Source organism: Sminthopsis crassicaudata, chromosome 1 (assembly GCF_048593235.1).
Source record: "Sminthopsis crassicaudata isolate SCR6 chromosome 1, ASM4859323v1, whole genome shotgun sequence".
NCBI lineage: Eukaryota > Metazoa > Chordata > Mammalia > Dasyuromorphia > Dasyuridae > Sminthopsis > Sminthopsis crassicaudata.
In genome coordinates, this window is record NC_133617.1 from 419474325 (window position 1) to 419500587 (window position 26263).

At 36.2% G+C, this 26263-nt stretch overlaps 1 protein-coding gene across 5 annotated transcripts in view; it reads left to right on the forward strand.

Moving 5' to 3' along the window:
• Positions 1–26263, forward strand: part of UNC13B (unc-13 homolog B) — a 339532-nt gene that overhangs the window by 123352 nt on the left and 189917 nt on the right. For all 5 annotated transcript variants that reach the window (XM_074280308.1, XM_074280310.1, XM_074280309.1 and 2 more), the window contains exons 6-7: positions 748–821; positions 3383–3440. In XM_074280308.1, coding sequence (XP_074136409.1) covers positions 748–821; positions 3383–3440 — 132 coding nt within the window. The remainder of the gene's footprint in view (positions 1–747; positions 822–3382; positions 3441–26263) is intronic.

The following is a 26263-nucleotide window of genomic DNA, read 5'->3' on the forward strand; positions in this document are numbered from 1 at the left end:
CTTTACAGGATTGTTTTAAATTCTTATCAAATGGATAATAATCCTGACACCAATTTGTAACTATGAAGCTCCACAGAAATGCCAGCTCTTACTGTTGTTACCGCTGCTGCTTTTGTTGCTCCAGAGTCAGTGATAGCAGATATCACCTAGTGTATTATTTTCAAAATGTGCTCATTTTGTTATTTCTTCTTCTCCTTTTTTTTTTTTTTTTTTGCTGAGGCAGTTGGGGTTAGGTAACTTGCCCAGGGTCACACAGCTAGGAAGTGTTAAGTGTCTGAGTTCAGATTTGAACTCAGGTCCTTCTGACCTTAGTGCTGGTGCTCTAACCATTATACCATCTAGCTACCCCTGTAATTTCTTCTTTGAGGTTGATTTTTGCCTTTTGATTGAAAGTGACCCCAGTTTAATTATTAATGGACTCCAGAGCTGATTCAATCTTTTTGGTGCATCTGTGTTTTGTCTTTGGGGTGCTAAATATGTAGGCCATGATTTTAAAAAAAGAATTATGAAAAAAATAAAAAGTTATCTATTGTTATAGATTCTGAAAAGTATAAAAACAAAATCAAAGCATTAAACTTTTTTAACCCAAGCCAACCAGTCTTGACTTTTTTTTTTTTTTTTAATTCCAAGATCTCAGCTCTCTAGGATGAGAATTTATCACTTGTTTTGGCTTCAAATGATAGACTAAACTTCTGACATGGTTTTTTTGTTTGTTTGTTTTTGTATGTGTGTGTGTATGTGTGATAGATATTCCGGAAGAAGAGGCCCGATACTGGACCCACAAACTGGAACAAATCAATGCTCTGGGGACTGACAGTGAGGTAGGGGCTATTATTTCTGTAGTCCCAAGAGGGATTGGAACACTTCTGAAGGCATACATAATGTAGCTAGAAGTCCTGGTGTTTGATCAGAAAGTAACTGAAGACTTGAGGACGTCTTGGTCTTTTGGTGGCCTGAATGTTTCTGAACAATAGGAAAAACCAGAATACTATGAATGAATGTTTTTAAATGATGGCATAAATCAAAGCTATTAGGAGATGGGGAGGCCATCAAGAGAAAAGGGCTGACCCAGAAGATTTAGAAATTATTACAGGGCGAGAAATTCAGTGAAGGAAAAGTATGGCTTCATGTCTGTCAGAGGGAAGTAGTGTGGAGAAAGCAAGTAACTGTCCAGTTATAAGAGCTGGGGAAAGTGCAGAAAAGGGGGTATAATGAAGATGGTAAGCACTGTTCCTAGCTCTCAGAAAAGGGAACTACAGAGTAGTATGTTTCTGCTATCTTTATGCAGACATTAAATGGAGTTATTAAATGCTTACTATGTGCTAGGCATTTTGATAAATGTTATGGATACAAAGAAAAAGTGAAAGCAGCTAGTTTTCATTCTAATGGGGAGTATAACATATGTATATAGTTGTATACATGATATATTCAAAGTAGATAAAAGTAACTTTAGAGGCAGCAGTAATTAAGCAGCCTGGAAAGGCATCCTGTGGAAGATGGTGCTTGCAATGAGTCTTGAGGGAGAGATTATGATGATTTTAAGGTAAGCAGGAGAGTGCTATAGGCATGGGATGAAAGTAAGTGCAAAGACTTGGAGGTGTGATGAATAGCAAATATGGCTGGCTTCTGCAGTACATGGAGCAGAGTAATGTGTTAAGACTAGAAAGACAGAAAAGGACCGGGTCATGAACACATTTAAATGCTGAGCAAAGGACTATATATTTAATCCTGGAAGACATAAGGAACCACTAGTGCTTAATGAGTGGCAAGGTAACATGAACAGATCTGTGCTTTAAGAAAATTTAATATTATTATTATTATTATTTCCTGGAAGAGCAGGAAGTACTGAACATAGGCCTCAGGTTGTAGCAGAAAAGACCTTCCCCTGGAGGGATTGTTGATATCCAAACCAATAAACAATTTATTAATATAATTTGCCATGACTAACTCTGGGCAAATCAGGACTATTTTCTTCCTTAGGGCATATGTCCTACTTGAGGTAGGATAATTAATTTGTCTTCAAGGCCTTTTCATAGTTGAGATAAAGTAGTTTTTCCAAGTACTTTCTTATAGTGTGATTTTAAAATTTAAAATGTTGACCTCTGACCATTGCTTTAGAAAGAACAAATAACTTTCCCTTTTGCAGAAATACGGGCCTAAAGATTAATTGTGTATAGTATAATCTGATCTTAACCTACTTCTCTCCCTATATTTCTCTTCCTCATTTCCAGCTACACTGGTCACCTCTCTATTTCCTGATAATCCTGTTTTTCCTCCTGATATCCTCTCTTGTCCCTTCTGTTTCTTCAGACCATACTCATTCTTCAAGATTCAGCTCAAACTCCTTTCTCATGAAACTTTCCTTGATCGTGCTTGTTTTCAGGGTTTGTTTGTTTTTCTTCCTTTCCTTGGCACTCTTAGTTTTTTTTTTGTCTGTAGTAATCTGACAATTAAATGTGAATTGCCTTGTCCCATCTATGTTTTTTGTCCTGATTTCTTAGTTGGTTCTTGTACTGTTGTTTAGCTTTTCAAAAGTTGGTTTTACCTTTCCACTGAGATCTATAAAGTTCCCTGCTGACATGGACCTTCTCTTAAACTCCTCTGGAGAAGAGTATCTAGCACAGGACTCGGTGAAAACTTATGGAATGACTGTTAGATGATAAGAGGCTGTTGGATTAGTTCCTTAGGACTAGCTGCTTGGTTAATGTTCAGTTGTTTATACATAAGACATCTGATCTCAACTCAGTTCATAAATAGCTTCTAGTTGGACAACTGGTGAATCATATAAAGTAAAATGGGTGGTCATTTGTTCTAACCATCTTGTACCTCCAGGAGGAGCCTTACAGGGCCCCTAGGAGCCCCTTTGTTTGGTGGGAAGCTATGCTGTACACACTGAGGTCCTGCTTCACTTAGAGACCTCAAGAGTAGAATCTTGTCACCAGAACTAGGAAATCTGCTTTTTTTTCTGCTATGTATACACCTTGCAGAGTGACCAGAGGAAGAGGTGGTAAGACCTAGAAAGAGATTGTGAAGGGAACATTCTGCTCTCCTGCTCTTTGGCTCAGCCTTTCCTGCTGCCTGAGGGTTCTGAGAGCCCTTGAACAGACAAAGCCAAACATTTCACCTGGGCTGTCTCACTGGGAATGTGCCACACAGGCAGAGAAGAAACCTGACATTCTGTTCTTTGCATGACATGATGTTCTCCCTAAGATGGGAAGGAGAACATTTCATGGAACATTCTATTTCAATTCAGTAATGGACTGTGCCTTAAGTGAATACTTAACCTTTTAACAAATAGCTGTGATTTCTTTTTACCTATCACATGTTGAATCTCTTACCCAGTGTGTTGTGTTTTTGTTTTTTGTTTTTTTCCTATTTCTAGTATTCTTTCCAAGAAGAAAGCCAGAAGAAGCTATTGCCTATTGCTGCCACCCAGTGTTGTAAGTGAAAAATTCTGTTTTCTTTTAAATCCTACTCTTCTACTCTTACTTTCACTTCCCTGAATCTCTGAAATGAACACTTATATTTGTTGGGAGGGTTTGGAATAAGTAGTGAACCGGTAGAAATTTCAGTTTGAATACCTGTAATTGGTATTAGTATTTCTGGGAAGACACATTATTAATCAGGAGATAATAACCCTTCAAGGAACAATTGCATCCCTTTGGACCTATGATTAAGGAAAAAACAACTGACTTCTGAAAACTTTGTTAAGTTGGAGGTCAAGCCAAAGCTGCCATCAGGCCCACTGTTCTTTCTCCTGCTGTACCATTGAAGAGCTGTATCTTCTTGATTTCTTGATTTTGCTGGCTCAGATTGGGTTGTAGCTAAGTCACATTCAAAGCATATTCTCTACTGGATGGTGATATAATTATAAGTAAGCTAGTTTGGATTCTTGTAAATGGTAGTAGTTTTGTGGTCATGATAATGATATGGGTGCTAGTATAGAGTTGGGTGGATGTTTTTTTTAAAGGAATACCATGAAAAGCTTCTCAAATGATTCCTTTGGCCTCGGTTGAATATTTGGTATATGCACTATTTAGGCAGTCATATTTTTTCTTTGAATGGGTGGAGGGAACTTATCCTTCTTTATCCCTTCACTGAACTCTTTCCTAGGAAGAGTTTTGCATTATTCTTTGGTAAGGACTAAAGTATCAGGATTGAAAGGGAGCTCAGATGTCATTTAGTCCTGTGACCGTGGAATAAGTCTTAGGCTGTCAATTGGTCATTTTCACCGTTTCTTTGCTAGAAGAGAATGCTTTATAGAAAGGGAATGGTAGTGAGAAATAGATGTTAAAAACAACAACAACAACAAAAAAATAAAGGCATCAATAAACCAATAAAAAAAGTTCATTTGGTTCAACCCACTACTGATTAGGATTCCCTTCTGTATAAAAGTCAGTTCGTTTCTTCTAGCATATGATAAAGAACAGCCATAATATGTCAGGCATTAAGTATGCAAAGACAATAATATTAATAATATCTGGCATTTATGTAATGCTTAAAGCATTGTTACAAACAAATTTTGCTCATCCTCTACCTATTGAGAAGGCAAGCAATGAGATACATTTTGCTTGATTTCACATGTGTGATCGATATTTCCATACTTTTGCCCAAAAAAAAAAGCCCAAGAAAAACAAAGTGAAAAAATTATGCTTTAATCTGTATTCAGATTCTCTCAATTCTTTCTCTGTAGGTGGATAGCATTTTTCATCATGAGTCCTTTGAAATTATCTTGATTCATCATAGTGCTGAGAATAGTTAAGTTATTCATAGTTAATCATCATATAGTAATTATGTTCTATGTTCATCTGGTTCTACTCACTTCACATCAGTTCATATTAATCTTTCCAGGTTTTTCCAAAGACAGTCTATTCAATTACAACAACTCTGAGGTACCACCTCACACCTCTCAGATTGGTTAAAATGACAGGAAAAGATAGTGATAAATGTTGGATAGGATGTTGGAAAACTAGGACACTGATGCATTGTTGGTGGAGTTGTGAAATGATCCAATCATTCTGGAGAACAATCTGGAATGCCCCATGTGCTTTAAAACTGTGCGTATCCTTTGACCCAGCAGTGTCATTATTAGGTCAGTATCCCAAGGAAATCATAGAGGAGGGTAAAGGACCTACATGTGAAAAATCTGTAGTGCCTCTTTTTGTGGTAGTGAAGAATTGGAAATCAAGGGCATACTCATTAATTGGGGAATGGCTGAAAAAAACCTGTGGTACATATGACGGTAATGGAGCATTATTGTTCAATTAAAAAATGATGAACAAGCTGATTATAGAAAGGCCTGGAAAGATTTACACAAATTGATGCTGAGCAAAGCAAGCAGAACAGGAATACATTGTACACAACACCACCAAGAATGTGCAGTGATCAACTATGAAAGACTTGGTTCTTCTCAGTGGTTCAGTGATTCAAAGCAATTCCAATAGACCTTGGGCAGAAAATGTCATCTACATCCAGAAAAAGAACTAAGGAGACTGAATGTAAATCAACACATGCTATGTTCACACCTTTATTCTACCTTTTTATTTCTCCCATGATTTTTTTCATTTTGCTTTGATTTTTCTCTCCCAACATGATTTATAAAACAATATGTGTTAAAAAATAAATTTAAAAAGACAGCCTGCTCAACATTTTTTTTATAGAACAATAATATTCCATTACAATCATATGTCACATATTATTCAGCCATTTCCTAACTGATGGGTATCATCTTAATTTCCACTTCTTAGCCACTACAAATAATACCTTTTCTTTTTAAAAAATCTCTTTGGAATATAGACCTTGTAGTAGATAAGGATATGTACAGTTTAATAGCCCTTTGGGCATAGTTCCAAATTGTTCTCCATAATAGTTGGATCAGTTCACAACTCCACCAACAGTGTATTAATGCCCCAATTCTCTCACATTCCCTCCAATATTTGTTATTTTCTTTTTCTGTTGTATTGGCCAATCTGAGAGGTGTGAGGTAATATCTTAGAGTTTTAATTTGAATTTCTCTAATCAATGATGATTTAGAGAAGGGCTTCTTAAACTTTTATCACTCATAACTCCTTTTTTTGTCTGAGAAATTTTTGTGGACCCTGGTTATGTAATAGATATATTAAATAAGAATACAAATCAAATGGTCACTGACAACAAATCATAACGTTGTAACCCCCCAATGGGTCATGACCCAGAGTTTTAAAATCTGGGATTTAGAACATTTTTTCATATGTTTATAGATTGCTTGGTTTCTCCCTCCGAAAACTGCCTATTCATAGCCTTTGACTATTTATCAATAGGGGAATAGCTCTTTATTTTTATAAATTTTACTCCATTTCCTATATATTTGAGAAAGGAAGTACCACATTTAAAGGACAGTGATGGACTTAACTGTGTCCAGGAGCAGAATAGCAAGAGATCTGAAAATAGTGCCATAATATTGATGTTTGGTTTTTTTAATTTTTAAAATTTGATTCTCTTTTATGGAATATTCTAGTTAAAGGAAAAGGGCATGATTTAAGATGAAAAAGGACAAGACTTGGGGTGTGTGGTCAGAGAATATAATGGTAATTTTTCAAATGTTTAATAAAAGGTTATGATCTCAAAGAAAGAACAGAATTATTTTCTCAAAGGCAGAAACAATAATAGGTAAAGTGACTTGTGATTTCTTTGGTATAGGAAATTCCTGGATGAGGAAACTCTCTTTACCAATTCTCTTCTCAGCCTATAGTCTTAGAGAGCTGTTAAGACTGAGAGGCTTTTTTAAAAAAAATCAACAAATCAAACAAAAATGTTATGTTATCAATTATCTTGATTTTAGGTGCAGGAAAGATTTGAGTTATTGCATATCTTGTAATTACCTGCTCAAGTAGAAAGGAAGTGATGAAATCTTGCAACTTTAAAATTTTAATTTAGCAGAAGGAGGAGGGAGGAGGAGGAGTTGGAGAAGGATTGAGGTGGGTTGCAGCAAGGGTGGATGATTATTTTCCTAGGAGTCTTTTACAGTGAATGTAGAGAGACAGAACTTGATACTTTGCCTAGACCAGGAAATATGATCAGAGGGATCTTTTAGAATGAGTATGTATAAGAGTATGGTCTCTATTTGTGCTTCTCCTTGAGCTGATCATTAGTTATGTCTGCTGCAAGCATAAGCTGGAGTCTTTTGCTGAGTAGAGAATTATGGTAATACTATCCTTTTCAGCTCAAAAAGAGAGAACATTAGGCCAATTCTCTGTACTGTGCTGTCTCCATGTAGTAATTACAATAACAATAACAAGCTTCTCACATTGAAAAAGTATTTTAACATTTGAAAAGCACTTTTTCCATCAGTTGTGTGAGAGTAGTAAAATATCTAGGAAGTTCAATGGGTAGAAATTACAGGAAGGCACAGTTGGCTCAGGTTAAGCAAGAATGAAATCAATTAAAGCCAATGTAATATATTGTATCTAGGTTATACTGTAACATATGTAATATGTATGGGATTGCCTGTCATCTAGGGGAGGGAGTTGAGGGAGGGGAAAATTTGGAAAAATGAATACAAGGGATAATGTTATATAAAAAAAAATTACTCATGCATATGTACTGTCAAAATTTTTTTATTAATTTTATAATTATAAAATTAATAATAATTTTTAAAAAGCCAATGTAAGTGTTTCAGAGACAAAAAATTGGTTGCCAGATCTCAATCTGGAGCCAAGGCACAGTTGGAGAACTGGAGAACAGTCATTTTTGTGATCCAGACATGAAAAGAAAGTTTCTAAGTCCACAGGGGTGAGAGAGAAGCCTAAGAAAGGTAATTTTGATTAGCAGCTAGACCCAAATAACTGATTGAGTTCTAATACTACCAATGGAAATTTATTAAGAAAAATGCTCTTGGGAATAGATTGTGAAGTACTGGCTTATACTCCCCTTACAGAGATTGTCTCAGGTGTGATGTGGTTTAAAAAGGGGGTGGAGGTCAGATGAACAATCCCAGAAATTACTTTTCCCCTTCTTCCTTTCCAGGGAAATCACTTTGGAAATAATCCTGTTTAGTTAGAACAGGTGGATATTGGATGATCTTTGTGTGTTTGTCATTGACATCAGTACTGAGGGGAGGGGTCAGTTTAAACATTGGCTTCAGTCCTTATCTGAACTTAAAAATAGTACTTTTTAATCTCACTTTCTAGATAGTCCTTCCCATCTTGTAACCATGGTGGGTGCGGTTTATAGTTTTTTCTTAATGATATCAATGATGTCAGTCAATATATTAGCTTTTGACAGTCTTATTTGCTCATCCTCATTTTTTAATGAGAGCACAAATGATATTACTTAAGGGCTAGAATAATTCTTAAAGTGGTTTTATCCAACCCTTCATTTACAGTAGAAGGAATAGTCCCTGAAAAGTTAAATAACTTGTCTATGGTGATAGAGGCAAAGCTGGGATGTTAACTCTGGTCCTCTCACTACAAATACAGGCCATTTTCCATTAAACTCAACATTCTTTCCCCTTCTGCTATTCTTAGGAACTCCTTCCAGGCATCTCCTTTAGGATTATAGGTCCTTTATGAAGACAGTAACTAATTTACAAACAGCTTTGGCGCTGTTCTATTTTAGTTTTGTTTTCCAAAAGTGATGAACATGGACAAAAATGGGTGATGCATTTGCATAATATAAGGATATGGAAATCTTCCTCTTTTTATCCTCTTATTATCTCCCTTTATTTTTGACCCCAGATCATTGATTTCTATCAAAAAAAAAAAAAAAAAAAAAAGATTTAGCCCCTGTTGTACTGCATAGTTCACTAAATTGATTCTTCCCTCATAATGTGTTTCTTATATCTACCTCCTTTTTAATTTCTAGTGTTGTTGTTCTAGTTCAGGACCACATCATTTCACATTTGAACTACACTACAATGGTCTTCCAATCCAAATCTCTGCTTCCAGTTGCTCCTACATCTAAGCCATCCTTTATGTCATCTTCAGTTTGATTGAACAAATAATTTATTGAGCATCTATTTGTACATTGTACTAAATACTGATATATTGCTTTGTTCAGAAAGTTTCAATGCCTCTTTATTATTTGTAAAATAAAGTCCAAATTCTTTACATATTCAGTATCTTCTATCATATAGATCCAATTTACCTTTCCAATCAATCTCCTGCCAATCTACTGCCCAAACTACTTTCTTGACTCAGACAAGTTTGTCCTTCCTAAATGTGCTATTCTTTTCCCCCCAGTCTGTCCTCTCTCTTTCATCATCTTTTATGATTCCTATCATTCAAAGCTAAACTCGGATTAACCTGTATGATGCATGTCTTTCCTGATTGCTTTAGCCAGCCTACATGGGTAAATCTCTGACTTCCTTCCTCTAAAACTTATTAACTATAGCACTAGTGTGGTACTTACATATTTCCTTGTTTTCTTATTTATATTTTTATTTATATATTATGTCCCAACTGGACTATAAACTCCTTGTGGTCTTCTACTATGACTTAGAATTTTTGTGCCTTCTGCTATAATATCATTTATTATATAGTTGATTGATAGAAATAAGAGCCATAACTTTATGTTGAGAAGTAAGAGGGAAAATGTTTTGTTAGTTAATGACTATTCATGTTCAAAGCAGTAATGAAAGATTGGTATAGATTGTAATGAGATCCTTCAGCTATTAGATCTCTTTATATGCTTTTTGTATTACTTGACCCAAGGCAATTTTATTTTCAGGATCAGTTTTACTGAGGAGGTTAGAAATCTAAATCTATGATTTTTAAAAAAAATTTTGGTTCTCATTCCTCTTCTGTCACCTCTTCCTTATGCTTCATTTTGCCCTCATATCATTGCCCCAAGAAAGCCAACTCCCCTCTCTCCTTTTCTTTATAGCATCAAAAAGGCTTTGATCAAGCACCTCTCTGTACTTGGTGCTTTGATCATCAGAGAGCAAAGCAAGTTAGATCTAGGAATTTGCAGTTTTTGAGCAGGCAAGCCTGTACAGTCAGACTTAAAAGGTTATATAGACGTTAAATAAATCTTGAGTCAGAATCAAAATTAAATGATTTATATTATGTACAAATAGCTGCTAAGAACATTTTGGAGGGTGAAGAAAGGAGTCACAGGACTTGTACAATGAGATAAAATGGAATTAGGGAATTGGCTCTTTTCTAGTTCACTAGGGGAAGCATTCTTGGAGGTGATTTTTCTGGAACTGCTTGAATGGAAGAAAAAAAGGTGTAGGGGAGGGTTCAAAAATATGGGATTATTAGATGAAGTTGAGGTGATTGGGGGGGGAAAGGAGGTGCCACTAAGAGACTTTAGTCTCCTAGGGAAGAAGTAAGAGTGTAGATGGTAATCGATTTGGAGAATAGTACTTGAATGAATGACTAAAACAAAGTTTTAGTACTTATTAAATACCATATAGTGAGCTAAATTCTGGAGATATAAATGCGAAAGACAGATGAGTCCTACTTTCTAAAAGGGGAGGCAATTTTATTATTAATAATAAATAGCGTTTAGCATTGTAAAGTTTGCTAAGAGCTTTACAATTATTATATTTGTTCCAAACAACAATCTCGGGATGTTAATGTTATTATTATTCTCATCTTTGAGAAAATTGAAACTGAGAAATTAAGTGAACTTGCCTATGATCACACTGTGTTTGAGTTAGTTTATGAATTCAGGCCTTCTTGGTTCCAAGTCCAACAGTCCATCCTCTGTGTTACATAGTCATCTCATAGGGTGTCTCAGGAAGGGTGAGGTCATGGGATTGGTGAGTGAAGCCCAAAGGTAAATAATTGGCACTCTAATCTCAAAAATAGGGATAGTCTTTATTTGATTGCCTGATTCTAGATCATATGAAGGTAATATGAGCTTGGTTTCTAGGGTAAGCCCTATTCCCTTGTCTTCAAAATTAGCTTCAAATTGACTCTTTCCCACTTCCACCTCTTCTTCAGTCAATGGTCAAATCTCAGTTGTGAGAAAGATATGTATGTACTCCAAATGGTTTTGGGTTCTATCACAATGAGAGGTGTGGCCAAGGTTTATTTTCCTTTTATTTTTTTAAGTAGGTCTGTTCCAGCAAAGGCACAATGTTAAACTTGTCAGCATCTGCCAAAGAGTCATGGGAATTCAGGGTTAGGACTGAGGCCAGAAAGTGCTACAAATTTTTATTGTAATTTTGGCAAATAGATTTTAGCCCCATATTGGACCTTTAAGAATTTGTAGCTCTAACGGGGAAATTGGTTTCATGGATTTTGTCAGCTCTCCAAATCTACTAGATTAGCTCTGCTGTGCAAAAGAAGAAAGCACAGAATAATTCTGAGAGAATTCCTCCTGAGCTGATGGGTTCTTTTTTGAAAACCAGGCAGGTGATTGTTACTGCCTTTTCATCAACCAGACTGTGGAGCTTGCAGAGATGCCAGAGGGCTGACAAAAGTCTACTCTCTTCTCCTTCTTCAAAGCCTTGAGTTTTATTGTTGCTCCTGAACAATTTGTCAAATCAGATGTCACATTCCATCATTTGGGTTAGTAGGTGATATTGCACATTTCCTCAAATTGTTCCTGGCAGTGACGAGTTCTATCATAATCAGTGAGTCCCTTTGTCCCTTTCATGCTATCAGCCACATTTACCTCGAAGCCCTATCTGGCCAAAAGAAGAGGTTTCCTTCCATGCCTCTTTTTTTGCCTCTTTTTTTTTTTTTTATTTTAAGGAAAGCAATCATTCTTTACCTCTTCTGTCTTAAATGGGGTACCTGGAATTTCTAGATTTTTTTTTTTTAGGGATTTGAGGGACAAGGAACCTCTAGATGGAAACCCAAGTTTTTATTTAAAAATCTACATATCATCTCATATTTCATTTCAGCTGCTAAATTATTAATTTTAACCTTTTAATCAAACATATCTCTGACCAAGGAGGCTGACAAGCAAGAACATTGACTGATTTGAGCTTCTATTTCTTTTATTTTTCTGGTCTGTCCTTTGGTAGAGCTGAAATACACAATGAAGTTATCAAAAGAGAGGTAATAAAAGGGAGGAGATACAACAGAGAAGCTTAGCTAGAAGACTAGATCTGCTCTTGAATAGTTGGAAATCTGCTGCAATTTGATAACAATTCTGTTTTTGGTTGGTTGAAACAATAGTTTTAATATTTGAGTTGTCACAAGGAGGTCATCTTTCTTAAAGAGCTTCAGACTAAATAATCCCAGTTCCTTTCCTTTTTGTCTTCAATTTTTCAACCATCTGATCTTTTTCATTTTTGTTGCAATCTTTTCCACATTCTTTGTTTTTGGAATTATTTATTTCAAATGGAGACACTAGGCTTTTGTTATCAAATACTAATTAATTTCCAAGGGACACAGCTTGCACAATATTCCAGTTTTTGAAACTGTACAACCACTAACAACATTTACTTTTCTTGTGACACATGTACTATGAACTTCTAACCCTTGCTTGATTAATTTTGTTTTGAAAGTCTGTAAATATTGTAATCTGTGACATAAAATCATCAATAACCTCAGTTTTCATTTGGTTCTAATAAACCTATAGTGTAGTTAAGTTATTTTTATAATTCTATAATTAAAGTATGTTTTATTATATCTTCTACGAATGAAAAGTTTGGCAGTAGTAAGTTGTGAGCTGAAATGTCCTAGGGGTGTTCTCATTTTGTCTGAAATTTTAATAGCTCTTTGAATCTGCCTCAAATCTTTCCCTACTTTATTTATTTATTTATTTATAGTCTATCCTCTATTGAGTTTCCAAAGGGATCTTTCTGAAGTGAAGATCTGACAATGTAACGATCCCACCCACATTCAATAAACTTCAGAGGTTCCCTATTGTAATCCTAGTTATTGTTATTATTTGCCTTTTGTTCTCGAAGAGGACCATGCCATGAGGGAAGTAATGCCATGACATGAAAGTGAATTGGATTGAAGTGAGGGAGGGCTTGGCAAGGTCACCTGCCTCACTTTCCCCTCCAGAATCATCTGGGACCAGATATAGATCAGGACCAGATATAGACTAGATAGTGGCCAGATATAGATCCGGACGACTGGAGATAGCTTTGGATGCAGTGGGAAACCTTGTTCTTTTTTAAGTTAAAGTCTTCATTACCTCCAAGATTAAATATAAAATTCTCTCTCTTCTTTCTTTCTTACTTTCCTTCTTCTTTCCCTCCTTACTTCCTTCTCCTTCCCTGCCTTCCTCCTTTTTTTTCTCTTCCAGTCCTCTTCCTTCCTTCTTATCTATTAACCCCTGGCCTCAATTGTTGTCATTAATTTTGCCTGAAATTTTACCCTACAGGGAAAAAGCAAATCTTCCCAGAAATCCTAGAAAAATAATTAGCTTAGCTGAGCAGAAACTGTTGGAAAATGGGATTTATTTTTTCTGTTGAAAAATGTTCCCATTTCCATGGAACCTGTGGGTTTGCAATAATTAACTTTTGAACACCTAATCAATCTATAGTGATTGAAGCTGGCAGAAAATAGAATTCTATCCGTCAGATCTTAAAGGGATTTCCAGGAGCTAGTCAGTTTGTTCATTTTTATCCTTTAAGAAAAGTCAAAAACTGTTTTGTGACACAATAACCCAAGTCCAGTGGAAGATCTATCATACATCTCTACATTTCTTTTCTGAAGCTTTGAGATTTGAGAACAGTAAAGGGAAAGTATATATTGCAGGTCCTAGATAAAAATGAAATGTCAATGCCCAGTTTTTCATCCCATCTTCCTAAAATTCTGTTTCAGTTTCACTTTGTTCTTTTATTCTTTCCCTTTTCTTTATTTACTATTGATATCAGAGAATAAATAGAATAGGAGTGGAGGTAAGGGTAGACCTACTGAAGAATCAGTTAACTTTATCTCTGTCTCCTCAAAGAGCTTCCAGCCTAGTTATGGAGTGACTTAGAACTATTTGTAATTATTTCCACATTTTGTTTCATATTTTAACCTGTTGATCATAGTGCCACGTATTATTTCCCTTTTGGATATCTGGAGAAGTTGTTGTTTTGTTGTTATTGTATTGAACAATATTTTATAACAATTTAACTATTATATTAATTATTATGTTGGGGTTAAAAACCCCCCAGCACTTTGATATTCTTATTTTATGACTCATTTAAATTTTTACTATGTTAATATATATTATTATATTACCATATAATATACTATATTATATTATTATTATATTGGTATTAATATAATGTCAGTTTCTCTCCCTTCCTTCTTCCCCATCCCTGCATTTAGAAGGCACACGTGAAGTAATGCAGATTTGTAAAAGTCATGCTGCAAAAGAAAATATAAATTTCTCTCCCCCCCAAAAAAGTCTTAATAAAAATAAAGTTTTTAAAAAGTGGGCTTCAGGAGCAGCTAGGTGGCGCAGTGGATAGAGCACCAGCACTGAATTCAGGAGGACCTGAGTTCAAATTTGGTCTCAGACACCTAACACTTCCTAGCTGTGTGACCCTGGGCAAGTCACTTAACCCCAGCCTCAGGGGGGGGGGGGGAGTGCTTCAATCTGTGTTCAGACACAATGAGTTCTTTCTCTGAGTATGAATAACATTTTTCATCATAAGTCCTTCTATCAAAAGAACATAAGACTACTTTTGGATCATCATATTGCAGAGAATAGGAAAGTCATTCCCAGCTAATCATCCTGCAACATTGCTATTACTTTGTATATAGCACATTTCATTTTGCATGAGCTCATGAAGGACTTTCCAGGAGAGCATCCTGCTCATCATTTCTTATAGGGCAATGAATACTATTCCATCTTAATTACATACCACAGTTTATTCAGCTGTTCCACAATTTATTCAGCCATTCCCCAGTTGATGGATATCCCCTCAGTTTCCAATTCTTTGTCCTGAGAAAAGAGCTACTATAGTAAATATTTTGCACATATAGGTCCCTTCATATTCAACTCACACCTTTGCCCTCTGTCTATATATGCTTCTCCTAACTGCCAGCATAATGATAAAGTTCTTATGAGTTAGATGGATCATCCTTCCATATAGGAATATAAACAGATGAATCTTATTAGGTTCTTTATGATTTTTCTTTCCTCACCTTACTCCTGACTCCTATATTTGAAAATCAAATTTTATTTTCAGCTCTGGTCTTTATTGTTATGAATGCTTGAAGTTTTTTGCTGAGTGGGTGATTCTTGGTTGTAATCCTTGTTCAGTTGCTCTCTGGAATATTGTATTCAAGCCCTCTGATCCTTTAAGATGTTAAATCCAGTGTTATACCTTGACTGTGGCTCCACTATACTTGAACTGTTTTTTTTTGTTTGTTTGTTTGTTTGTTTTTTTCTGGATGCTCGCAATATTTTCTCCTTGACTTGGAAGTTCCAGAATTTGAATTTTCATCTTCAGATTTCTTTCAGGAGGTACATGGTTTCTATTTTACCCTCTTGTTTTAGAATATCAGGACAATTTTCCTTGATAATTTCTTGAAAGATGATGTCCAGGCTCTTTTTTTGATGATGGCTTTCAGGTAGACCAATAATTTAAAAATTCTCTCTCCTGAATCTAGGGTCAATTGTTTTTCCCATGATATATTTTATATTGTTTTCTATTTTTTCATTCTTTTGGTTTTGTTTTATTGTTTATTTCTTATAAAGTCTTTAGATTTCATTTGCTTAAGGAATTATTTTCCTCAGTGAGCTATTGTATCTCCTTTTCCATTTGGCCAATTTTGCTTTTTAAATGCGTTCTTTTCCTCTTTGACTTTTTGTATTTTATTTTGCATGAGTCTTATTTCTCTTCCCAATTTTTTCCCTCTGCTTATAACTTGATTTTCAAAATTCCTTTTGGATGCTTTCATGGCCTGAGACCAATTCTTATTTTTTTGGAGGCTTTGGATGTAGGATCTTTTGAAGGGGGAGGGAAACTGTCCCCTTTACTGAAACTGTTCCCTTTAAGATTATCACTCTGAAACTGTGTTCCCTTTTGATCTATGATCCCTTTAGATTTCCCCCTCCCCCAGATTAATTATCTTTTGGGGATGCCAGAGCCTTTGATTCAATTAGAAATCCTGGTCAAAAAGCATCCTTTGAAGTGTTGTCAATTCCAATAGGAGATATGGGCCAGATACTGATAAGCCTCCAGGCCTGGGAACATTGGCTTTCTGAAACCTCAAGACTCCTTTTAAAGGGCAGTTTCTAAACTCACTCTTTGCAGAGGTCCAAGTAGCTAGCTAGAACCCTGCTCGCTAAAAAGGCATTCTCTTCTCAGTGTCAGCTTCCATTTTCCTAATAGGACCTTGCTACTAAAGAAATCAGTCTCATAGCAGAACTGGCTTCCTATCCAACAATAAACTTTCATTTTTGCCAATTAATAATTCGGGGTTTCATGAATTCTTTCATGAAGAACCTTTGCGCTGACCATAAGGGATCATAATAAGGGGTCATAAATCATAAGGGGACTTTAACAACTCTCTGAGTGCCATTAACCTCATTACTTTGACTTTGTTGTCTTCTTCTGAGTGTGTGTTTTGATCTTTCTTGTCACCATAATAGCCTTCTATGATTAGAATCTTTTTCTGTTGTTTGTTCATTTTTTCAGCCTTTTACTTAGCTTTTAATTCTTTGTCAAATTAGGGCTATTTCCAGGATGGAGAATGCAATGTGTCAAGGTTTAGGGATTTTGTATAGCTTTAAGAGATCCTTCTAGGGACCTGGCCACAAGTACTCTTTTTTGCCCTTGAGCTGTGAGAAGGGTCCCTGCTCTATTGTGACTGTAAGTTCTAGTGTGCTAAGGCAACCAAGTCCTTCGTCAGTGCTGATAATGAGAGCTCTTGTGGGCTGAGGCCTCTGGAAGCTGCCATTATCGCCATCACTGCTGCCTGCTCCTACTTTGCTGCTTTCCTAAAGCCCTTTGAATCCAGTTTTCAATTTCAAACCTTTCCTGCCAACTAGTCAATCTTAGTGTCTCTTGGTTAAGAAGTCTAGAAATCACCAGTACTGCTGCTGATTCAGAGGCTCCAAGGCCCACTGTTGATGCTTGGGCTGGGGCTATGCTGGACTGACCTGCTCTGGGATTGCACTGGACTCCTACTCTGATGTAACAGACCTTTACTGTTGACTTTCTAAATTGTCTTTGGCTGGAAACTTGTTTCATTCTGTCTCTTTGGAAGGGTTTGGGGAAGAGCTTGAGGGTAGAGGGAGGTCCCTGCTTTTGCTCCACCATCTTGGCTCTGACTTCCAACATTCCAGGTCTTGGGATTCCCGTTGAGTTATGCTTTCATCAATTTCTGAAACTCACAGGGGCAAAACCACCAGGTTAATCTTCATAAAAGAGCAAAAAGAAAGAAAGAAAGAAAGAAAGAAAGAAAGAAAGAAAGAAAGAAAGAAAGAAAGAAAGAAAGAAAGAAAGAAAGAAAGAAAGAAAGAAAGAAATTGATATAATTTTATATAGAGGAATAACAAAGTATACATAACAAATTTGCAGTTTCATGCACAACCATCTTTTTAAAAAAATATACTGTGTTGTAGTCCTTGTTTTATTTTATAAATCAAAAATTAAATAAATAAAAATCAAAAAGGCAAGTTGTAAGACAAAGAACTAAAGCCCCTGTTTTCACTTGTTGGGGCTATATCCAGGCCTTTGATGAGAGAAAGCTTTATAGCATTGCCTCTTACCAGATACTATCAGCAACAGTATCAGCAACTTTTCAAACCAAGAGTCGAGATCTGCCAAGAACATCCAAAGAGAATGCTAACCTTATCTTTTTGAAAGGGGGAAATGTATATGGATGTATTGAAAAGCATGAAAAGTATTATCACTTTTAGGGCACATACAAATTTAATACAAGATAGATTTTTTTGGGGGAGGGGAGCAGTATAGTTTAAATTTAAATTGATACTTCAAGAGTTCTGTGATTTCATTGATGTTAGTACTCTTTTCACCAACACAGATTGCAGCTGTTTAGTAGATAGTTATCAGAGAGGTAGCATGGACCAGTGGAAATATCACTGAGTTTGAATTTGGTCACTTACTTTCTGGACAAATTAACCCTCAGAGTTTCAGTTTCCACCTCTGTAAGGTAAGGGGCTTGCATTAGATGATCTATAAATTCCCTTTCATATTAAATGAGTTCATGATCCTAAATGAAAAATGCTTAGTAATAAGGTAAAAGAGCAAGGAGGTGATAAGAATAGTGGATAAGATGACTTAGGAAATTATTCAGGAAGGCTTGAGCCTTCTGCTTCATCTTGAAAGCTATTGTGGAATCTATTGGAAAGAGTCTCAAAGGTCATACAATCTAATCTGCCCCTGAATAAGAATCCTTTCTACAAAATCCCTTAGAAATTGCTATGTAGCCCAGCTTTCTGGAGAATAGATTTTCCTTACTTTCTTTTCCCCACTTCTCTGCTCAAACATAGATCAACCCAATCACTGTCTACTTAGGAAACACTTTCTCCCTTGTTGCTGTTCCTCTTCTTCTTTTACTCTTTCTTGTCTTGTTCCTCTTTTTTCTCCTCCTCCATCCCTTCCCTCAGTGATGTGCTCTTTCTGCCCTGTGGTTCTATTATTTCACTCCAGAGTATGATGACAGTGCTGTTAGTTCCTAGACAGAGTCAGATTTCCCTCAGACTTTAGCACTAGGAGTTCCCTGTGTTCAAGAGACAGGAAATAAGTGGACTTTCTCAAATCATGGAGGAGAACTTTAAGAAGAGTGAAGGATCCTCAATTCAAATATGAGGAAGAAAGGGATCTTCAACTACTGAAGAGTAGTTAGACATTTATCTTAAAATATATGTGAATGTCACTGGAAGGAAGGAAGATGAAAGTAGTGAAGATTAAATTGTACCTAGTAGTATGGAAAACAATTGGCATTGATATTGATTATAGATACTGGAGATCTAGCAGAGGAGAGAAGCTCTAAAGATTTGGTTTAGCTGTATAAAAGTAAAAGTAATTACAGTCATTTACAGTGACTGCTTAGCGTTTATGCCTAATTACTATGCAGCACAATAACAATTATATAAATCATTAGATGTGTCAGATTAACTCCTATAAGTTTTATTTGATTACTAGACTGCTAGTATAGTAGTAGTTTATTATTCATATAGCTTGGTCATCTGCTCACAATTTCTTTTCTTTTCTTTTTTTTTTTTTTTTCCCCTCTGAGGCTGGGGTTAAGTGACTTGCCCAGGGTCACAGCTAGGAAGTGTTAAGTATCTGAGATCACATTTGAACTCCGGTCCTCCTGAATTCAAGGTTGGTGCTCTATCCACTGCGCCACCTAGTTGCCCCCAGCTGCTCACAATTTAAAACAGAATTTTATTGGAACTTATAGAAAAGGGTGAAGAATAAAAAAAAGAATAGTTTCTAGAAGTTTTAAATATAGGGTTATTTCAATAAACAAATACTCCAGTAGTTAAGCTTTTACAGTGTTTTTAAAAAGCTCCCCAACCCCCCAAATCATGTTAGGTCCAGATGAAATATTGTCATGGAAGAGTGTGGACACAATCATAAAACTTGGCTTCCCAATCTCAGATGCCATTGACTGGTTCTGTGTGTCCTCTTACAAGTCAGAACTTCTGTGTCTTTCAGTTTCTTTTAGATATGAAAAGGTTTGGTTTTGAAAAGTCTGTTTAGTCCTACATCAAGGGTTTCTGGCTTTTTATTGTTGTCCTGAAGCCCTTTGACAGTCTAGTAAAGTCTATGGATCCCTTTTCCAAATACTCTTTTTTTTTTCTTTTTGTTTCTGTTTTTTCAATAAGGAGATACTGGAGTATATTGAACAGGGCAGTGACATGGAACACATCTCAAATAAAATAATAAAATGTAAGGTGATATTTAATGAATCACAAAATAGTGTGTGGAACAGACAGTAATGAAAGAATGTAGATGATCCTTACAAGTGGAGAAATTAAATAATAAGTGCATAAATACAAATAAATCAATTACATTGAAATGCATTTATGAAAAATATATATATTTTAAAAACACAAATTCATGGACTGAAAACCTGAACATTAAGGGTGTATAACTCCATGAACTCTTAAGGATTCTTTTTTCTTTTCTTAGGAGAGAGAACTAACATTAAACACTTTGTAAGGCACTGTAAGCTCACTGTGAGTCACCAGTGTGATGTAATCCCCCCCACAAAAGTTATTGCAGTCCTTAGTTGCATTAATAGAAGTATGCTATTTAGATTAAGGGAAAGCAATAGATCTGCTGTTCCCTGTGCTAGTCAGACCACATTTATGTATCATTTTAAAAGAGGGATATTGACAAAAACTTACCTGGATGTTAAAGACAGAATATGACAGCTCTCTTCAGATTTGTTGGAGACTTGTTACACAGAAGTTTGATGGCTATGAGGGATCTAGATGACAATTAATGAGATCTCCTAATTGTAGAGATGATAGGGAGATTCTAGGGATGCCAGGACAACCTTTTTTTGCCATTTAAAAAATAATAGTTTTTTTTTATTTTCAAAATATATGCAAAGATAGTTTTCAACATTCACCCATGCAAAAGCTTGTTATAATTTTTTTCTTTCTCCTTTCTCCTCACCCTCTCCCCTAGACAGCAAGTGACCAATATATGTTAAATATGTAAATTCTATATATACATCCACAATTATACTGCACAAGAAAAATCAGATTAAAACAGGAAAAAAAAGAGAAAGTAAAAAAGCAAGTGAACAACAACAAAAAAAGGTGAACATAATGTGTGGTAATTGACATTCAGTCCCCATAGTCCTCTTCCTGGATGCAGATGGCTCTCTTCATCACAAGTCTATTGGAATTGGCCTGAATTACTACTTTGTTGAAAAGATCCACGTCCATCAGAATGGATCATTGTACACAGCAACAAGATTATGCAATGTTTCCTTGGTTCTCCTCACTTCAAGCCTTTCTGAAATCATTCTACTGATCTTTTCTTATAGAACAATAATATTTCATAGCATTCATATACCATTACTTATTCAGTCACTCTCTAAGGGGTATTCACTCAGTTTCCAGTTCCTTGCCACTTAAAAAAGGGCTGCTACAAACATTCTGCACATGTGGGTCCTTTTCCCTTTTTTATATTCTCTTTGGGATACAGAGCCAGTAGAGACACTATTGGATCAAAGGGTATGCACAGTTTGATAGCCTTTTGGGCATAGTTCCAAATTGCTTTCCTGAATGGTTGGATCAGTTCACAATTCCACCAACAATGTATTAGTGTACCAGTTTTCCCACATCCCCTCCAACATTTAGCATGATCTTTTCTTGCAGGACAACCTTTGTATGCATTGCTTTCGTCACATCATTCCCCTGTGGAAAAATCTACAACCAAGTCATACTCATAATTGCTAGCATTTGTATAGCACTTTGAAATGTGCAAAGCACTTTACATAAATTATCTTTTGTGGTCCTCATAGCCATCCTGGGAGGGAGATGCTATTATGTGCACTTTTTTTTTTTTTTTTTTTGCAGATGAGGAAACCCAGTTTGAGAGAGATCAAGGGATTTGCCCATAGTTCCTTGCCTAAGATTACACAGCTAGTAAGTATCAGAGGCAGAGCTTATACTTTCCGAATTTCAGTTTTATACACTATCTTCAGTGCCATCAGAGCTGCCTCTAATCCCTCCCTTACAGCCCCTATACTTGGCTTTATAGACCACTCAACCTAGTCTCACTCTTTTTAAGCAGCTTAATTTTACAGTATCCCTGCATAGCCAACCATCATTCCATTTGGGTTGGTCTTTATCTTGTTCTCTGAACATATGATGCTCTTTCTTGCATCTGGGGATTTGTTTATATTATTTCTACCATCTGGAATTACCTTTCCTCCACCTGCCTAAATTCTATTTTGACACATTGGGAAATATTGTCATTACATTCTAAGTTTAGCTTTGAAGATTTTGATCTCCCAGCCTCAAGCCTTTTTCCACTCTGATTTGTCCTCCACACACTTACTAATGTACTTTTCCCCAAGGCTCAGATCTATCTATATCATCCCTCTACTCAGCTACTGCCAATGGTTTCTTGTTACCTCCAGAATAAAATATAAACTCATTTGATCGACATGCAAAGTTCTTACAACCTCTGCCTTCCTATCTTTCAAGTCTTCTTACAGTCTACCCCTAGTCTCTCTGCCAAATATTTTGTCACCCTTACTAGCTTGCTCTCAAAGAGCTCCTGTTCTTCTTTTTTTTAATAGCTTTTTATTTACAAGATATATGCATGGATAATTTTTCAGCATTGACAATTACAAAACCTTTTGTTCCAATTTTTCCTTTCCTTCCCCCCCCCACCCTCCCTCAGATGGCAGGTTGACCAATACATGTTAAATATGTATATGTTAAATACAATACATATCCATACAGTTATTTTGCTGTACAAAAAGATCTGTCTTTGAAATAGTGTACAATTAGCCTGTGAAGGAAATAAAAAATGCAGGCGGACAAAAATAGAGGGATTGGGAGTTCTATGTAATGGTTTATAGTCATCTCCCAGAGTTCTTTCACTGGGTGCAGCTGGTTCAATTCATTACTGCTCTGTTGGAACTGATTTGGTTCATCTCATTGTTGAAGAGGGCCACATCCATCAGAATTGATCATCATATAGTATTGTTGTTGAAGTATATAATGATCTCTTGGTCCTTCTCATTTCATTCAGCATCAGTTCATGTAAATCTCTCAAGGCTTTCTGAAATAATCCTGCTGACCATTTCTTATAGAACAATAATATTGCATAATATTCATATACCACAATTTATTCATCCATTTTCCAGTTGATGGGCATCCACTCAGTTTCCAGTTTCTGGTCACTACAAAGAGGGCTGCCACAAACATTCTTGCACATACAGGTCCCTTTCCCTTCTTTAAAATCTCTTTGGGATATAAGCCCAGTAGTAACACTGCTGGATTAAAAGGTATGCACAGTTTGATAACTTTTTGAGCATAGTTCCAAATTGCTCTCCAAAATGACTGGATGTATTCACAATTCCACCAATGATGTGTCAGTATCCCAGTTTTCCCACATCCCCTCTAGCATTATCTCTTCCTGTCATTCTAGCCAATCTGACAGGTGTGTAGTGGTATCTCAGAGTTGTCTTAATTTGCATTTCTGTGATTAATGACTTGGAGCATCTTTTCATATGGCTAGAAATAATTTCAACTTCTTCATCTGAGAATTGTCTGTTCATATCCTTTGACCAGGAAAGAGCTCCTGTTCTAATGGAGGAAACAGTATTTAGGGAATGTTTCAGCTGAAAATCAGATGGAAAGGTGCATCCTATAGAACTCAGGAGCAAAATAATATTGGTTTATGATGCTGAAATATTACATAATGTCAAAGATTTTGTCTTTAATGTTTTTAATATGAATGCAGCTCCTGCAGGAACATTTGCCAGGCTGAATTTACATAGAGGTTGCTTCTAAGATTATAACTTTGGTTGCTTGAATAGAAGCAATGTAATTCCCAAGGGTTTTAGCCCCAGGACTCTCAGTTATCTCTATTATGGTCTGAGGGGAAACAGTGGTCAAGGTGGTGCAAGGTGGCACATGATGCTTCCTGTGTCAACATCAGGGTGCTTTGCTGCATTAGCTAGGCTGATTGGGCCCTTCTTGGAAACTGTCTCTCTCCAAGGCTTTGAAATCTCAGTCAACAGCTTTTGATGGTGGTGATAAGGAAGATGTGGACCTCTCTTTAAAATGATTTCTCTCAATAATGATGTTTTCAGGCACTGGGCTGGAAACAAGTTTGGTTTTTCAGGGTACACTACTATTCACTATTAGAGGGGCTGTTATAGTTTTTTAGAATCTTTTTTTTTTTTTTTTTGGTAGACAGATAATCTCCCCCCTCCCCCTCCCTGCCTTAGTGGACAGTCTTTGTGAATTAATATGTAAATAAAATCCATTATCTGATGACCAGCCCTTTGGTAATGAGCTTTTCTGAACTTGTCAAAGCTGAGTTTCCTGTCACTGGTATTAAGCCAGGGTGGTACCAAGAAAAAAACATTGCTAAATCTCACCTCTGATGATTACTACCTCAGTAACCTTAGGCAGGTTACTTAACCCTTCTGGGTTTCAGTTTCCTCATTTGTAAAATGAAGGAATGGGGACTACATGGTTTTTAAAGTTCCTTCCACTGTCCTTTCTTATTTATCCTTAATCTGGTTATAAGCACACACAAAAATGCCAGAGATATGCTCTGCTTTGAATATACTATGATGAAACATTGCATTAGTAGAGGTAATGGATTTAAATGATGCAAATAGAATAAGTTTTTTAATGTACAGTTTAGTGATTTTCTCATTAATCTTAAGAGTTAGTAATCTTAATTTACTCTAATTTGTCCCATTGTTATTTCCGAACTCTTTACTTGGAATCAAAACCTTCTCTATTTGTCAGCCTCAGACTCTTGGATTTCAATGCCTTCAGGCAGTTTCCTCTCTGATATTGGTTATGGGCACTTTAAGTAATCATTCATTCTTTCATTCTCCAAATATTTACTATGTCTACAATGTACAAAAGTTCCTTAAGGGAGAGGCACTGTGCTAGCTATTCATTTATCTGACTTCCTTTCTTTACTGCCCAATGTTTAGGTAATGCTTCATGGATTTAATTGCCATCTGGGACCCCTCTTTGATTTATGTCTTTAGGACCTGGCTTTATTTCCTTTTACTGTCACCATCCCTACCTATCCTACAAATCTTACCTCTTCCATTAAGTCGCCTCTGATTTCTCCATCCTACAAGATATCTTTCTCCTTTAAATCTAGGTTTAGGAAAACTGCTGATGAGAATATAATTAGGACGACAATGATATTTATTTAACAAAGTTTTTCCTCAATTGGTTCTTCTCTACTATTTTCCATGTAAACACAAATAGGATAATAATTGTCCCATCTACTGTATTCAAGAAGAAAAGGAATGTGTAGCGGGCGTAGCCTCTTTAAGATTCCTTGTCTGATCTAACTTTGGGACAAGATATTCCTAAGAGAAAAGATCCGTATCTGAGCCAGTTTGGGCTGTACCCAGCCCCCAGTTGGTTTGGGTTTTCAGCCCCCTTTGATACAAGATCTGGTCAAAACTAGTTTGGGCTGTACCCAGCCCCCCCACCGGATCTAAGCTGGCTTGGATAAAGCCCGCCAAAAATCTGGTCTTCAAGGAATTAACCTGAGCTCCGCCCATTACTTCTTCAAGCAGATAAAAAGAGCAAAGCTAGAATCATCTTTGGTCAGAGATTTGAAAGATGCCAGCTAAGATGCTTGCATCAGAGATTCTCTGTCCCTGCCGCTTTCGACGTTTATCTTCCTCTATCTAATGCCTTTTACTAACCAGACCTTAACCTTGCTTCCAAACCTGGCAATAAACTTCTTTTTACCCATCTAGGTTTTCGGGCCTGTAAATTCATTTACAGGGGACTCTCGCCGCCACTAGACCTGATTTAACTTTGTATGCTTGCGCTGAAACCTAAGGAGGTTGCAGGGGAGCTCCATGTGACTTCCTGTACCCCGAATCCTGCCACTAGACTTCACTTAATCCTATTGAGGTATATACCTCATTAGGTCCTCATGATTTGGTTCAAGTTACCTCATCATTTTGAGGTTTCCTATTAGCTCATCAGAATGTACCAAACAAATATATACCATTATTGTCCTCTTTGAGTTAAATGACATTCAGTACAGTTTAGTAATTGAAAGGGCAGTCCAGTAATTGAAAAGACAGATGGCAGTTCTCTCAGAGGCTATGATGATGTTTTTAACTGCTCTGGCATTCTGTTGTCATGGAGAAATTAACTAGTGCTGGACCATTAATTGGTGTTTGTACAGGAGGCAGTTGAGTTGCTTGGATGTGTTGTCTCATAATTTTAGTCATTATTTTAAAATATGACCATTACTAACTAATTCATAGGATTTCATATAGTATAAACAATATGAAATAAAACAGACAAAAATCCTAGTGTGGAATCAGAGAGTGAAACAAGAGGAGAAAATGGTAATAGTTTTGGCTATTGCACTGTGAAGATCACTCTCATTCCAGAATTCTTTAGTTTTAAAGACGACTAAGTTTAGCATATTTCTTTCAGAAAGTTTTTTTCCCCCATTGTGTGATTTGGTGAATATTTGAAGTCATGGGCTATATTTTGATATGTCTGAGATCACCTTGAAAATGTACTGGAGAGTGGAGTGGGAAGAAGAGAAGTTTGGAAGGTCAGTCTAGAAAGTTATATCAGGAAGAAATAATTATTTCCCTATTGTTGGAGAAGGAATTAAAGAGTAGGCTAAAGTTGCTAAACCAGTATCATTTAATGGTGGTTTGTTTGGGTTTTTTTTTTTTTT